This window comes from Molossus molossus, unplaced genomic scaffold (genome assembly GCF_014108415.1).
Source record: "Molossus molossus isolate mMolMol1 unplaced genomic scaffold, mMolMol1.p scaffold_m16_p_12, whole genome shotgun sequence".
In the NCBI taxonomy this organism is placed as follows: domain Eukaryota; kingdom Metazoa; phylum Chordata; class Mammalia; order Chiroptera; family Molossidae; genus Molossus; species Molossus molossus.
In genome coordinates, this window is record NW_023425347.1 from 76,047,686 (window position 1) to 76,061,965 (window position 14,280).

The 14,280-nt window shown below is 57.8% G+C and overlaps 1 protein-coding gene and 1 pseudogene across 1 annotated transcript in view; both read left to right on the plus strand.

Annotated features, from left to right (window-relative positions):
• The window catches only part of LOC118626872 (bone morphogenetic protein 8B), a 28,187-nt gene extending 14,336 nt beyond the window's left edge, over nucleotides 1–13,851 (plus strand). The window contains exons 2-7 of the mRNA XM_036256885.1: nucleotides 2,582–2,771; nucleotides 3,169–3,317; nucleotides 9,210–9,404; nucleotides 10,709–10,788; nucleotides 11,365–11,475; nucleotides 13,642–13,851. Of these exons, the coding sequence (XP_036112778.1) occupies nucleotides 2,582–2,771; nucleotides 3,169–3,317; nucleotides 9,210–9,404; nucleotides 10,709–10,788; nucleotides 11,365–11,475; nucleotides 13,642–13,791 (875 nt within the window). The 3' untranslated portion in view covers nucleotides 13,792–13,851. The remainder of the gene's footprint in view (nucleotides 1–2,581; nucleotides 2,772–3,168; nucleotides 3,318–9,209; nucleotides 9,405–10,708; nucleotides 10,789–11,364; nucleotides 11,476–13,641) is intronic.
• LOC118626142 lies at nucleotides 3,944–4,923 on the plus strand (annotated as a pseudogene).
• Nucleotides 13,852–14,280: the final 429 nt, after the last annotated feature.

The window sequence follows — 14,280 nt, forward strand, 5'->3', positions numbered from 1 at the left end:
GAGGCCAGAAAATGCTTTCCCAGAGCACCACATGGGGAACCATCTCTCCTAATTCAAAGCAACGCCCACTGAAAAAGCTGCAAATCCACAGGTGTTCTCTTCCCACCCTCCTCATTGACCATCAGTCAGATAAACCAGTTGCTCTTTTTTTTTTTTTTTTTTTTTATCCTCACCTGAGGACATTTTTCCATTTTTTGTACAGATAGAGTGGGAGGGAGAGAGAGGAAGAGATAGAGAGAGAGAGAAACATCGACGTGAAAGGGACACATCGAGTGGCTGCCACCCGCACGACCAACCAGGGCCGGGGACAAATCGCAAGCGGGAACCAAACCCGGGTCTCTCTGGACCGCAGGCCGACGCTCTAACCGCTGAGCCAAACCGGCCAGGGCACCAGTTGCTCTTTTTACCCAGTTCCACACTTCAGGAAATTTCGCCACTTTCTGATGAAAATCTTTTTTTTAAGGCTCCCCACTTTCTGGTGCTTGTCTGGAACGGCCAGGGCGGGCAGTTTCCTGTGCTGGAGCTCCCGGTGGTTCATCAAAACACACGGGACGGAAGTTGGGAACTAGAGTCAGTTCAGGGGAACAAGGTGCTCTTGACCCAGGAAGGGAGGGAGGCCGCAGGGTCGGTGCCCGCCTGGAGCTGGCAGGTTTGTGGGTTGTTCCCTTTGTCCCAGGGGCCAACATGAAAATCTGCATCAGGCCCGAAGACAGGGACTCTCAGTGACCCCATGACCCACCTGTCAGCTCCTGGTGACCTGTGTCAGGGTCTGATGAAGGGTGTGAGGAATGACACCCTTCCCTCTCTGTGCCACACCCTGTGACGGCCAACAGCCTGGACCTGGTTCATCCTGCAGACCGGGGAGTCTTACACAGCCACGTAACGGAGGTGGTCTGTGTGGTCCCTGAAGCCATGCAGTTGTCACCAAAGTTGTCTGTCTAGAACCCTGCCCTCCACGCTCTCCGTCTGTGCGGGAGGACCCCGATGCCACCCTGTGTCTCCCTGCGGGTACTTGCTGGGTGTCCAGTGCCCTGTGTGCTGATGGACATTCTGTTTTCTCTCCTCCCTGGCCTGGGGGTGAAACACTCATCTCCTCCTGCCCAAACATGTGTGTGCGCTGGCCCCACCCAGCACAGCTGTTTGCCCATCCATCACTTGACCAGGTTCCCACCACAGGACAGGAAGTGCTCCCCACATCCACCTCCGCCACCAGCCTGGTGACTTGTGGTCACTGAGCCCAGTAGCCAGAGAGAGAATTTTTAAAAAGACTCACAGACATGCAATTAAAATCTCAGTGTTGGGTTTGGGGGAAGGTGCTGGGCGGCTCCCGCCCCTGCTTTCCGGAAACACAGATTTTTAGTGTTTGAAAGTGACAGAAGGCTAAAGTGAGACGGCCCTAAATACACTGTCCTGGGCATTTCCGGCAGCTGGGGAAATGTGGGATTTATTTTGCACAAGCGGCCTCTTGCCCAGAGTGTTGGACCAGCCCCCGCAACGCGGCCACCTCGGGTCCCCCTCCAGCTTGTGCTTCTCCCCACCTCCACGCACAGCTTCCACACCACGCCACCCACCTGCTCCCCGCTGCCCAGAACCCTGCCCCCCACTGGCCAGAGGCACAGCCCATGCTCCTAGGCCAGAACTCCAACCCTCCTCAGTCAGGCCACAGCCAGACGCACACCCATACCCCACCCTGCTGAGCTGTGGGTGGCCCTGGCCCACTCAACCTGTGCACTCGATGTCCCCTCTGCCTAGAATGCCCTCCCACCAACTCCACCTGCCAAGACCCCGTCCCGTCCTTTAAGCCAGTTCAGATGTCACCTCCTCCAGGAAGCCTGCTCAGATTCCATCACACATGGGACCCTCCGACTTCCCCAGCACTTGACGGGGCCTCTCGAGAAGCTGTGACTCCTACCTTGTTGCTTCTTGTTCCTTTCCACCTCTCCTCTGGCCCTCCCTCCTCCTTCATCTCGTCCCAAGAGGAACCTTGACCGTTTGCAGTGTTTTATGGCTGTTGTTTCCCTGTCTGTGCTGTCAGTCCCTCAGCTCTAGGCCTTTGCTCACACTGGTCCCTCCCTCTGCAGTGTCCTTGTCCCATGTCCTCGTGGCAAATTCACGGACACCCCTCAAGGCCCAGCATGAGCATTCACTGTCCCCCAGGTCCCATCCACACACATCGATAGACTCGGAAGTGTACTCGGTCATGGCCCTGCCCACCCCGTGGCCTCTTCTGCCTTGGGTCTGAAGTCCAGCTCTCCAGAGGAGGGACACGTCCTCTCTGCCTCACCTGTGGGTCCCAGAGCCAGTAGGGGGCTGGGCTGAGACCTGCTGGGTTTGAGGCTTGGGGGCCAGAAATGGAAGCTGCCCTTGTGGGCCCCGCTGTGTGTCAGGCGCTGTGCCGGGCACCTCACTACAGGGCTCACGGGGCCCTCTCAGCACCTGGGGCAGAGCCTGTGGGCCAGCCCATTCCCCAAGGAGGAAATGCCCCTCCCAGCTGCCCAGGACCCTGGCTCCCTCTGGGCCCTGCCCCCCGGGAGCCCGAGCCCAGAACCGGGAGTGAACTCCAGCCCACCTTGTCTTGCAGTGGAGCTCGACCCCGCCCTGGGCCACCAGGAGCCCCACTGGAAGGAATTCCGCTTTGACCTGACCCAGATCCCAGCGGGGGAGGCGGTCACAGCTGCTGAGTTCCGGATTTACAAGCTGCCCAGCACCCACCTGCCCAACAGGACCCTCCATGTCAGCATGTTCGAGGTGGTCAGAGAGCAGGCCAACAGGTGCTTGCCCCACACCCTGCCCCCAGCCAAGCCTCTGTGGGTGTGTCCGTCCAGCCGTGGGGGTACATTTCCCCGGGGACAGAAGGGGAGCTTCCTGGGAGCACATCCTCAGAGATGAAGGGTGCTTGGCCCAAGGCCCTGGCACCCAGGCACCCTGGCATCCTGGCATCCTGGCTGTGGGACCTTGGACGGGTCACTGAGCTCATAAACCTCAGTTTCCCCATCTGTCCACGGGGCACTAGCACCTTTCACGGTCGATACAGTGAGATAAGGCAGTGAGGCGCCCAGCTGAGAGCCAGGAGGGTCGATGCCTGCCCCACGAGTGGTTCCCAGGTGGGCACTGGAGACACGAAGGCAGCTGTGCCGGCTTCGGTTAATTGTTCTTTCGTATCCACAGGGAGTCTGACTTGTTCTTTTTGGATCTTCAGACGCTCCGAGCTGAGGACGAGGGCTGGCTCGTGTTGGACGTGACAGCAGCCAGTGACCGCTGGTTGTTGAACCACAACAAGGACCTGGGACTCCGCCTCCACGTGGAAACAGAGGACGGTAAGACTCAGGGGTCCGGCAGCAAACCTTCCCTGGGCTCTGATCAGAGAGGTCTGGGTTGAATCGCAGCTCTGCAGCTTCCTGACTGAAACCGTGGCAGGTTACTTACCTTTCCAAGCCTCTGTTTTTCTCATCTGTAGGGAGGATTCACTCATTCATTCATTCACCAGGTGTGTGGGGACAGAGCCTCCTTTATCCCAGGCAGTGGGGATAGAAAGCCCGAAGGTGGGCCCCAGACTGGCGTGTGTGACGACATCGAGGGACTGCCATGGCTGGAGCAGAGTGGACCAGGAGAGGCTGGAAGGAGAGGAGATTGAGAGGCAGGCAGGGCATTCTGAGTCGGGGTAAACCAGGGTAAGGGGTTGGAGTTTTTAGGGAGCTTCTTGAATGGAATAGCAGTGGAAGGTGGCAGGATCTGATTCAGCTTTTTGTGGAAGACCCCCCCCAAGGAGGTGGGCATCACTCCCATCCCTCAGTGGGGGCTCTCCTCCGTGACTGGCTTCCCGGAGGACAGTGTGTAGGGGGAGGGGAGGGAACTTGACAGTGGGGAGAGCTGACCAGCTCCATCTCAGCCAGGTGGTCAAGGTTCCTATGAATAACTCATTTGGCTCCTGTGTACCCTGGATATGGGGGATGAGAAGGACACTTCTCCTTGGGGGTCTTCTCCCAAAACCCATAACCCCAGTGTAACCATGAGAAAAACATCAGACAGACCAAAATGAAGGACAGCCTGCAGAATGCCTGACAAGTACTTCTCAAAACTGTCAAGATCATCAAAAACAAGGAAAGCCTGAGAAATTATCAAATGGGCAGCTCTTGAATTTGAGGCTGGCATGTATGCCAGCTTGGGCATAGGAATCCCTCTTCTGGCCAACGACTACATCTGCCCCAATATGACTGTTCATCTCCACAGTGAGTGGGATCCCGGGCTCGGGGCCATTTCCATTAAAAGAGGACGTAGGCGCAGACCTCACCAATGCGGGCAAGCAAACGGTCGCCATTCTTCCTGGGGCTGTTTTCTCCAGCGACCACCCATTTGCTGTGATCCGAGGGGACACACCCACCTAACCATGCTAGGAGCCATGCAGGTTTCCAGACAGGTGACCTGGAAGAAGGTGAAGGGAATGGGGTGCGATGGATTTGGTGTCCAGTATCAAGGCCAGAGTAGTGGTCACTGTGGAGCACCGCACCAAGGCCAGGGAGCCCACAGGCATGGAGCAGCGCTCGGTGCCCCTGACTGGGGAGCGGTGCGTGGCCCGAATCATCATGTAAAGGGCCGTGTTTGACGTGCACAGGAGGAAAGGCCTGGCGCTGGTCGAGCTCCGGGAGGCCTGGCGGCGGAGGACTCCCAAGGGGCACGGGGAGCGCCTTTGCCGGCTCACCCGTCAGACCCGCGCAGCAGGTGACAGCCTGGCTGGGAAGGGGACCTGGCTCACAGAGGCTGTTTTTCACTTTAACCTCAGGATTTCATCCACACGAACTTGGGTACCGCATTTATCCATTTCCCAAGCAGTCTGACCAGTTTTCTCTGGCATCTCAGGCTTTCTTCATCATGGAAGTAGGGGAAAATATGAGGGAGGAAATAACTCCACCAGAGTATAGCTAAGGCACCATTTTACTAGTACTATGAAAAATATACAAAGCGTCAGCCCTGGCTGGTGTGGCTCAGTTGTTTGTAGTATTGTCCCATGCACCAAAGTGTCTTGGGTTTGGGAGGCAACTGATTGATATTTTTCTCTCACATCGATGTTTCTTTCTCTTTCCCTTTCCCTTCCTCTGTCTCTAAAATCAATAAAAATACACCCTTGCATGAGGTTTAAAAATACAATAATAAAAAAGCGTCGTTTTGTGACTGGAAGACATGCTGTCTGAATTAAAGATTTTTGGCTCTTCTGACTTTTCTGCTGGGGCCTTCATTTTGTTGCTAAATTTGTTTCCCTGTAGCCTCACCTCTCTTCCCCACACATATCTCCTCCTCGTAGCTAAATAGACGTCTTGGTGGGACAGTGACCTGGTCATGGGAGCTACTGAAGGGGTGAGACGGTTGGTGCTGACATGCCGCCAGGAGTTTCCTCCATAAATAGTCCACCTGTGTGTTGCCAAGGGCTGTGGCTGATGATGGAAGGAGTTCTAGAAACCTAACTGATGGGCTCAGATGGGTCTTTTCATCCTAACTCATAGTGTTCCTGTGCTGTCCTGAGCAGACGCTTAGACCCTCTTCTCTGTTGTGGAGCCAGAACCGGCCTCTTGTTTATATTCTCTTATAATCCAAGGTGGGCTGTGAAGTATTTCATCCTGAATCTTTAGTCTCAAAGACAAAAGAAAAACGTGGGTTTATATATGTGTGTCTGGAGACAGGTGTTCAAACATGTCATGGAGCTTGCACTTCCTAAGCATAGCTCTAGGGGGCGTACAGCCAACATGAGTCCTTGGGTGAGAGCAGGAAATTCCAGCTGGTCAAGGAAGGCCTTTCAGAGAGGCCTCGCCCCCAAGGAAGGGACAGATCCTGGGAATAGAGAGGTGGGGGACAGTGCTCACTGAGGGGACAGCCTGGGGGTTGGGGGGAGGTGGCCAGGGACCATGACCAGAGGGGGTGGGTGGGGTGAAATGTCATAGAGTGGACGGGGGCATCTTCGGGGGCTTCTGGGCAGATGTGCCTTAGGTGTCAGGAGAACACAGCAGCAGTGTGGAACAGGCAGAGGTTTCCAGGGCAGAGAAGTTACAAGGCTGTTCTTGTAACTTCAAGCAGTAGAAAGAAGGAAAAGGTCTGTTTACCATCCTCATGCGATGAAGTAACCTAAGGGACAAACGCAGATCAGGTCCACAGCTGGGATTCTCTCCAAGGTTTCAGTCAGGCATCCTGAGTGTCTCTCAGCATGGCACCAGGGTCACATCAGGACTTTAGGTTGAGGGGGAGCAGGGGCTGCAGGGAAGAGTCAGGTGGCACCCAGAGCAGAGGAAGCCTGGGAGGAGATGGCAGCCATCTTGACCTGGCACCACTGGGGAGGGGTATGAATTAGAGCTTGACACCTGCCCTGGGACAGGATAGGGCAGGTGAGCTGCCAAGACGTCTGGGCCCTGATGGAGAGACTCAGAAATGGAGTGAGCCAGAGGTCTCATGGGCCACCTGGCTTAGAGCAGCAGCATCTTCCATCTGAGCCCGAGGGGGAAGTGTGTGTGGTCCCATCTCCAGGAACGGCCACACTAACCCGGTGCCCGCCAGCTCCCTCACAAGGTCAGGTCCAGAGGCAGAGACTCTGGGCCCTGAAGTTCCAAAGCTCCCCTCTCTGCCTTTCTGAAAAGGGGCCTGACAGAGCTGGGCAGCCTCGGGGCCCACCAAGGAGACAGCCAGGAAAAGGCAGGGAGCTCTGCTCCAGATGGATGACCAAACAGCAGAGCCCTTTGGGAGGGGAACTCTGGGCTCTGGGAGGAGGGCCGGTAGGTCCTTTCCCAGGGCTCCCAGACAAGGCCCTCTGAAGACCAGAAGTCAGTGTCCAGGTTATCCCCGCAAGCCTGGCCTCTGCAGTGTGCTGGGGACAGGTAGGATTGTCCTTGCTGGGTTGCAGCTTGCTTGGGACTTTGAACAGATGCTGCTCTCACTGGGCCTTAGTTTCTCCTGTAAAATGGGAACGTAGGATCAGCTTCTTCAGGATCCTCAGTCAGACGCCCCAGTGCCCCACACAGGCCTGCCTCGGGGGCACACTGGGAGGACTTGTTCCTAATTGATCTACTGTGTCAGTCTCTCTACACCCAGGAGACCCCAATAAGATCCTTGAACAGACAACTGCACAAGGAAAAGCAAACAATGAGTAGCCTCAGGGGAGCAATCAGTGCTGGCCCCTCAGTGGACAGGGCTCTCCAGGGAACAGGGACAGGGCAGTGGCACACCCAGGCCCGGAGGGCTGCCCGGGCCCACGGCTGTCCCCATGTGTCAGCCAGGCCATGGAGCTCCCTCCAGTGCCACCTTGATGACAGCTGCCATCGCTCTCGCTCCATTGCCTCCTTGTCCCAGCCTCAATGGCCTTTCCCCTCTGCTCGCAGAACTTCCTATGTCTTGTGGCCTGTGTCCTGGTGGTTCCGCTGCTTCCTCATGACAGCACCTTGCCATGATGCAAACTCTCCCAGACGGCTTCTGTCTGGGCTCCTTCCAGCAACAGCTCCTGCAGCTACAACCTCTTGTCTTAGCAGGTTCAGTCCTGCGTGGAGCCTCTGAGGGGCCCGCACATTGGTTTTGTGGCAGGTGACATCATAGGTCAAAGGTTAGTCTCAGGAATAATTAGGTGTTCAATTCACTAAGGCCCCTGGACACAGGTCTAAAGCACAGCTGTTTAAAAGCTGACCTATGAGCCCTGGCCGGTTTGGCTCAGCAGTTAGAGTGTCAGCCTGCGGTCCACAGAGACCTGGGTTCCGTCCCCGCTAAGGGCATGTACCTTGGCTGCAGTTTGTCCCCAGCACTGGTTGGGTCATGCAGGTGGCAGCCACTCGATGTGTCCCTTTCACGTCGATGTTTCTGTCTCTCTCTTCCTCTCTCTCCCTCACGCTCTATCTGAATAAAAAATGGAAAAATGTCCTAGGGTGAGGATAAAAAATAAATAAATAAAAGCGGACCTTTGAGCAGGATTGTGGGTGGGGCAGGCAATGTCTTGGACCTGTAGTATGTAATGGAAGATCATAGTAGACCTGCTCATGGAACAAGTATGTGTACCTACGTATGTGTACACGTGCACACTGTATATGTAATTGCATATGTGTGTGTTTATGTACAGACATTGCATGTGTGTATCAGTGTTGGAACCTGGAAGGAAATGTACTTGGAAATGGAACAGTTGGCACTGTGTCTGAGAAACAGAAAAATGAGTTAGTAATCATGCTCCTGTTTGTTAAAATTCCACAGGAAGAGAAAATGAAGAGGTTCTATCTCATTCTCTTCTTTATAATGAAAGCCAGGAAGTACTGAAATGCCTAACAATAAGCTAATATTTAAGTAAATTATGGTGTATGAGTGATATTTTTTCTCAGAAGTCTCTTTACAGTTGTTATTATATTGCTTTGATAATTAAAACACCAAGAGGTCATTTGGGAATACGAAGAGGTCCAGGAAGAGCGTTTCCTTGGTGGAGTCCACATTTCAGGGCTAATGAGTGTTTTTCATGGTGGCCCAGTCTTTAATCGGCTGTGGGTAAACTTCCATTTTTATAGCCCTCACTATTTGTAGGGCTGAGGCCCCAGTCGTCCCTGTCCGCAGCCTTCTCTTTCTGTTTTAACCACTAACCCGGCTGTGTGAATAAGAACTTGGGCTCTGGAATGAGGCCAACGTGGGTTAAACCTGGGCCCTGGGACTTTGGTCCAGTGTCTCCGCCCACTGAGCCCGGTGTCCTCTGTGTGTCAGGAAACAGTGAGTGCCTTGCTGTGGGCACTGCTCAGCTGAACCAGCATGGGCCAAGCCCTGGGGCTGCTCCCGTCGGCTGGTGTCCTCAGTCCTACCCGAACACCCGGGAGTATGGGGGAAGGTGGACCTCGGGCAGAGCCCCAGACCGAGGGGGAGTGACTCTGGAGGTCCTCAGTGACAGGGAGGTCCAGGATTACCGCAGAGACGAGGGAGACCATCAGTGTGAAATAACACTCACACCTGTATGCTTCACGAGTGGCCGTGCACACGACTCACTAATACCGACCCTGTGGTCCACCGGCCCTCCTCCCTCTCCTGCAGACCTGCCTTCCTGGGGGTGGGGGGGCCGGGACTCGGGTCTTCAGATGAGGAACCGAGGCACAGGGCTCCCCTCGGGTCCTCCGTGGTGCCCCTGCCTCCGCCCCCGCCCCGGCAGAGGTGCCTGCTGTGCCCACGTGCAGAGCCACTGCCCTCAAGTGACTGCCCTCTGTCCTCTCCCTCAGGGCCCAGCGTGGATCCTGGCCTGGCCGGGCTGCTGGGGCGACGGGCACCGCGCTCCAAACAGCCTTTCATGGTCACCTTCTTCAGGGCGGGCCCCGGCCCCATCCGGGCCCCTCGGGCAGCGAGGCCCCTGAGGAGGAGGCTGCCGAAAAAAACCAACGAGCTGCCGCATCCCAACAAGCTCCCGGGGATCTTCGGTGAGGTCCGGAGCGCCTGGGTCCGAGGCCCGCACATTGGCCGACAGCCAGTGGTGGTGACAGCCTCTGGCCCTCAGAAGGGGTTAAGCCAGTGGTCACCTCCAGCCACCTTTGCTCATACCCTCCTTTGCCCCGGTGGACCAGCCACTGCACTGCCGCTCAGGCCTCCCTGCCACCTGGAAGTCCCTTCTGTGCTTTGTCCTGGCCACCAGGCCTGCCCAGAGGTCTCCGTCAGAGTCAGGGGCCCTTCCTGCGGGCAGCCCTGCCTGCAGCCCTCAGCCCCTCCCAGGCCCCCTGCGGCCCTCAGCCCCTCCCAGGCCCCCTGCGGCCCTCAGCCCCTCCCAGCCCCCCTGCGGCCCTCAGCCCCTCCCAGGCCCCCTGCGGCCCTCGGGCCCCCTCCCAGGCCCCCTGCAGCCCTCAGCCCCTCCCAGGCCCCCTGCAGCCCTCAGCCCCTCCCAGGCCCCCTGCAGCCCTCAGCCCCTCCCAGGCCCCCTGCAGCCCTCAGCCCCTCCCAGGCACCCCTGCGGCTGAGGCCCCCTCCCAGGCCCCCCTGCGGCCCTCAGCCCCTCCCAGGCCCCCTGCGGCCCTCGGGCCCCCCCCTCCCAGGCCCCCCTGCGGCCCTCAGCCCCTCCCAGGCCCCCTGCGGCCCGAGGCCCCTCCCAGGCCCCCCTGCGGCCCGAGGCCCCTCCCAGGCCCCCCTGTGGCCCGCGGCCCCTCCCAGGCCCCCTGTGGCCCGAGGCCCCTCCCAGGCCCCCTGTGGCCCGCGGCCCCCTCCCAGGCACCCCTGCGGAATGCCCAGCTGTTTAAGCTAAGGTCCCCCCACCAGGCAAGACCCACAGGACCAGGGACACGCCTGACCCGACCATGTGCCTTCCTTTCCTTCCTGGGAGTCGGCCCTTGGGCTGGCCTCAGTGGAGCCACTGACCTTGCAATGGGTATGGCAGGACAGGTGGGGTGAGGGCAGGAGGTGTCTGCAGGAAAGGAGGACGTGCCACAGCCTGAAGGCAGACGGGTTCCCAGGACTTTATTGGAGCATCAGGAGGCCCGCAGGCTGAAGTCAGGGGAGGCTGGGCTGGACTGGGCATGGGGTTACTCGGGAGCCACTGGGAGCCATGGAAGGACTTGGGCTGGGTCATGGCACCAGGAGAGCTGCAGGGATGGGCTTTATGAGACCAAATGGTTTCTTTTTGCATCATTCATTTATTCCACAAATGCGCTCATCGGGGTATTCCTCACCCTGGGATCCCCCGTAACTGCACAGAGCAGGACCCCAGAGAAGACCTTACACCATCTGTCCCTTGCAGATGACGTCCACGGCTCCCACGGTCGGCAGGTTTGCCGTCGGCACGAGCTCTATGTCAGCTTCCAGGACCTCGGCTGGCTGGTAATTTCTACTGTACCCTTCTTTCTTAGATGACGACCCCCACCTGAAGATTCTAAGTGTATCTCCAAGAGTGGGTAGAATTAGGGAATTTTATTTTCTCATGTGTTATTTTCTTCTGTGTTTTCCAAGTTTTCTACAAGGAGAGAGTGTTACTTTTATAGTGAAAACATACTTTTTGGTAAAAACTATGAAAATGGAGACAGCCTGAACCCTGAGCCGTAAAGTGTCAGAGCTACAACCGGGAGACCGAGGCCAGGGTGGCCGTGCCTCTGAGCCTTTGCAGTGACAGCAGCTACAGGAGACGTGGGCGGGGCCGGCAGGAGGGCAGTGCCCAGTGCTAATGGCAGGTGTCGGGGACAGAGCTCTTTCCAGCCCTGACTGCTGAGGGTCTTGGGGTAGATGTCAGGCTTTGGGGGTCCCTCCCCAGGAGGGGTCCGAGGGTGGGTTGACAGGTCCCTGAGGCTGAGTGAGGGAGTGTGAGGGGCAGCCCTGAATCCTGCTGTGACAGGTGCTGGGTGGAGGACTTTGGGAAGGGCCACATGGGTAGGTCTCACCTTCTTCCATTCCCTCACCCAGGATTGGGTCATCGCCCCCCAAGGCTACTCAGCCTATTACTGTGAGGGGGAGTGCTCCTTCCCGCTGGACTCCTGCATGAACGCCACCAACCATGCCATCGTGCAGTCCCTGGTCAGTACCCAACCTGTCCTGCCTGGACCCCAGGGAGGGTGCACTGAGGAGAGGGGCTGGGACAGCCTGGAGGGGATGGGAGCACCTGTTGGGGTCTCGGGGAGATTGCTCTACCTGGAACCTGGGCTGAGTTCATGTGTAGTTAAATTCTTACACCTGTGCATGTGCTGGTCCCCCATGGCCACACTGAGTCTGTTGACTCTGCTGGTGCACACACATGTACACACACACACGTGCACACACACGTCTTCAGCCTGGGACGGGGGCCCCTCCTTAGCCGCTCTGTCGACTTCACCAACGCCCCCATCACCCATCCCAGTGCCCTCATCTCCCTGCACAGGCATGGTGCCAGCCCGTGCCCCGGGTTTCCCTCCTTCCTGCCTTTGCACTTGCTGTTCTGCCTGGAGGACCTGCTCCTCTGACGTGGGCTCAACCAGCTCCTGACGCCCTGCATGCCTGACCGGTGGTCCTTCCCTGCCAGGGTGGTCACCAGCACTCCTGCTCCTGCCGTGCTGAGGGCCTGCTGTGATTGTTGTGCCGCTCCTGTGGGTCCCGATTGTCTATTGGAGTGTTTCCCCTGTGTCCTCTTCCCACCCCACCAAGGATGAGAGCAGGGACCATGTCTGGGACATTTCTGTGCTCCCTGGCCTAGCACAGCAGTCGCAAGGCATGTGTGTGAGATACATTTGTGTTGGAAATGAAAAAACTACCATTATGCCCATTTAGCAGAATGAAAAACTGAGGCCCATAGATATGCAATCTATACCCAAAGTAACAAAACCTCTGATTTGGTCTCTTAGTGGCTCAAAAACTAATCGAATGGAATGGCACCTTAGACTCCGCAAATCAATCTGGTGCCAGGTAGAATAAAAAGTCGCTTCTCTGTCGCTGATCTGATAAAGCTCTGGTCTAGGTTGGGGTCCCAGAAAGGCAGCATCCATGAGGTGCCCACCTTCTCTCTCCAGTGTCCCAAGTCAGGAAGGGCCCTCCCCGGCTCCCAGCCACGTAGAGCCCCAAGGCTGGCACACCAGGGTGGTGGTGCCTGGTTTCTTTCACATGGGCCTACGAATGCCAAGCCCAGACACCACAGGGGAGCTGGGAAGTTGGGGAGCAGTGGCCCCCATGTCCCACTCTGGCTGGACATCTCTGCAGAGACCTCGGCTTCCCCAGTGGGTTGCAGAGGTTCTGGACCCCAAGCCCGGCTGACAGTTCTCCTGGAAGGCTGGCTCAGAGCTGGGGCTTCCGGGACAAGGCTGGGCACTGGGGAACAGGGAGCAGGCTGCTGGACACGCCCCCCTCGGACAGCTTCGTCCAGGTCCAGCTCTGCATCTCCAGAAGCCTGGGCGGTCCTGGGCCCTGGGAGAGGCCACAACACAGGGATGGAAGCAGGTTTCCTTTCCTCTCCTGCCCGCGTCAGTGTGCGGCCCCGGCGAGGAGTCCAGTGCAAACTCAGCTCGTCCTGCCCGGTCTCAGGATAAATATTTGTATGGAGGCCGAAATAGCTCCTCCGTCAGGCTCTTTCTTGGTGGGAAACTGTTCAGGCGGAGGGAGCGGGCGCGCTGCACCTGGTCCAAGTCCTGCCACGACCCCCGTGGCCTGTGTGTCCCCAGTTTCCTCAGCTGCCAGAATCCCACTTGTCTTAGAAGCTGTTAGGAGGGGTGCAAAGTGCTCTGAGAAGGAACGGCGTTGAACACCCAAGGGTCACCCAGGAATCCTTGGCTTTATCCAGCTGTCCCATGAACACTCACTGGGTCCCAGTCCGGAGGGGAGACAGACCACAAACAACGAAGGTGGACAAGACATGATCAGGGACGTTACAGAAGCCCAGAGCAGAGGGAGGGGTGGAGGGACCCCAGAGGGGCGGTGCTGCAGGGGCCTCAGGCAGAGGGACCTGCCTCCAGGTGCAGTGTGTGCTGGGGACCAGCAGGGGCCTCAGGTCTGAGGGGAGTGGGTGTGGCGGGGAGCAGGCAGGTGCCCAGCTGTGCCCTAAGGGCCTCAGGGCAGAGAAGGGGTCAAGGAGGGCAGATTTTCTCATGAGCCCTGCCCTGGCTGCAGGCCAGGGGAGCAGGGAGCAGCTGGAGACCCAGGTGCAGCAGGAGCTGGGGTTGGGCAGGTCCTGGGAGGCCCCCCATGCTCAGGCCTCTGCCTGCTGCTCTCCCTGGCCAGGTGCACCTGATGAAGCCGGACGCAGTCCCCAAGGCGTGCTGCGCACCCACCAAGCTGAGCGCCACCTCCGTGCTCTACTATGACAGCAGCAACAACGTCATCCTGCGCAAGCACCGCAACATGGTGGTCAAGGCCTGCGGCTGCCACTGACCCCCCTCTCCCCCAACTGCAGCATTTCCCCTGATGCATCAGACCCTCTCCAGAGGCTGAGACCCTCAAACACAGCCACACCATAGACAGGATTGGAACGGAGAGTCCTCAGAGATCAAGATTTCCATGCCCCTCCTGCCAGGGCTGGATCCTTTCAGGCCCCTTCGCCCCTACCCTGCCTGAGGTGGTGATAGATTTGGCATCCAGTCCTGGTGGTCTGAGTCATCAAGTAAGGTTCTGCCCCAGCCCCTCCCCTGGGGCACGTGCTGACTGGCTCTTTGGGGTTGGCACACAGTCCTGTCTCAGGACCTGCCCTTGCTCATTGCTGGCCCAGGCTGTGGGCAGTTGTGGATCGACCTGAGGGGCACCTGGAGCCCACAATGGCCACCTCAGGTCCTCCACTATCCAGTACAGGTTTGGGGATGTGTAGACAGGGGCTAGCTCACCTCTGGTTGTCTGCCCTTCCCAGGTGCAAAACTAGGCATTTCT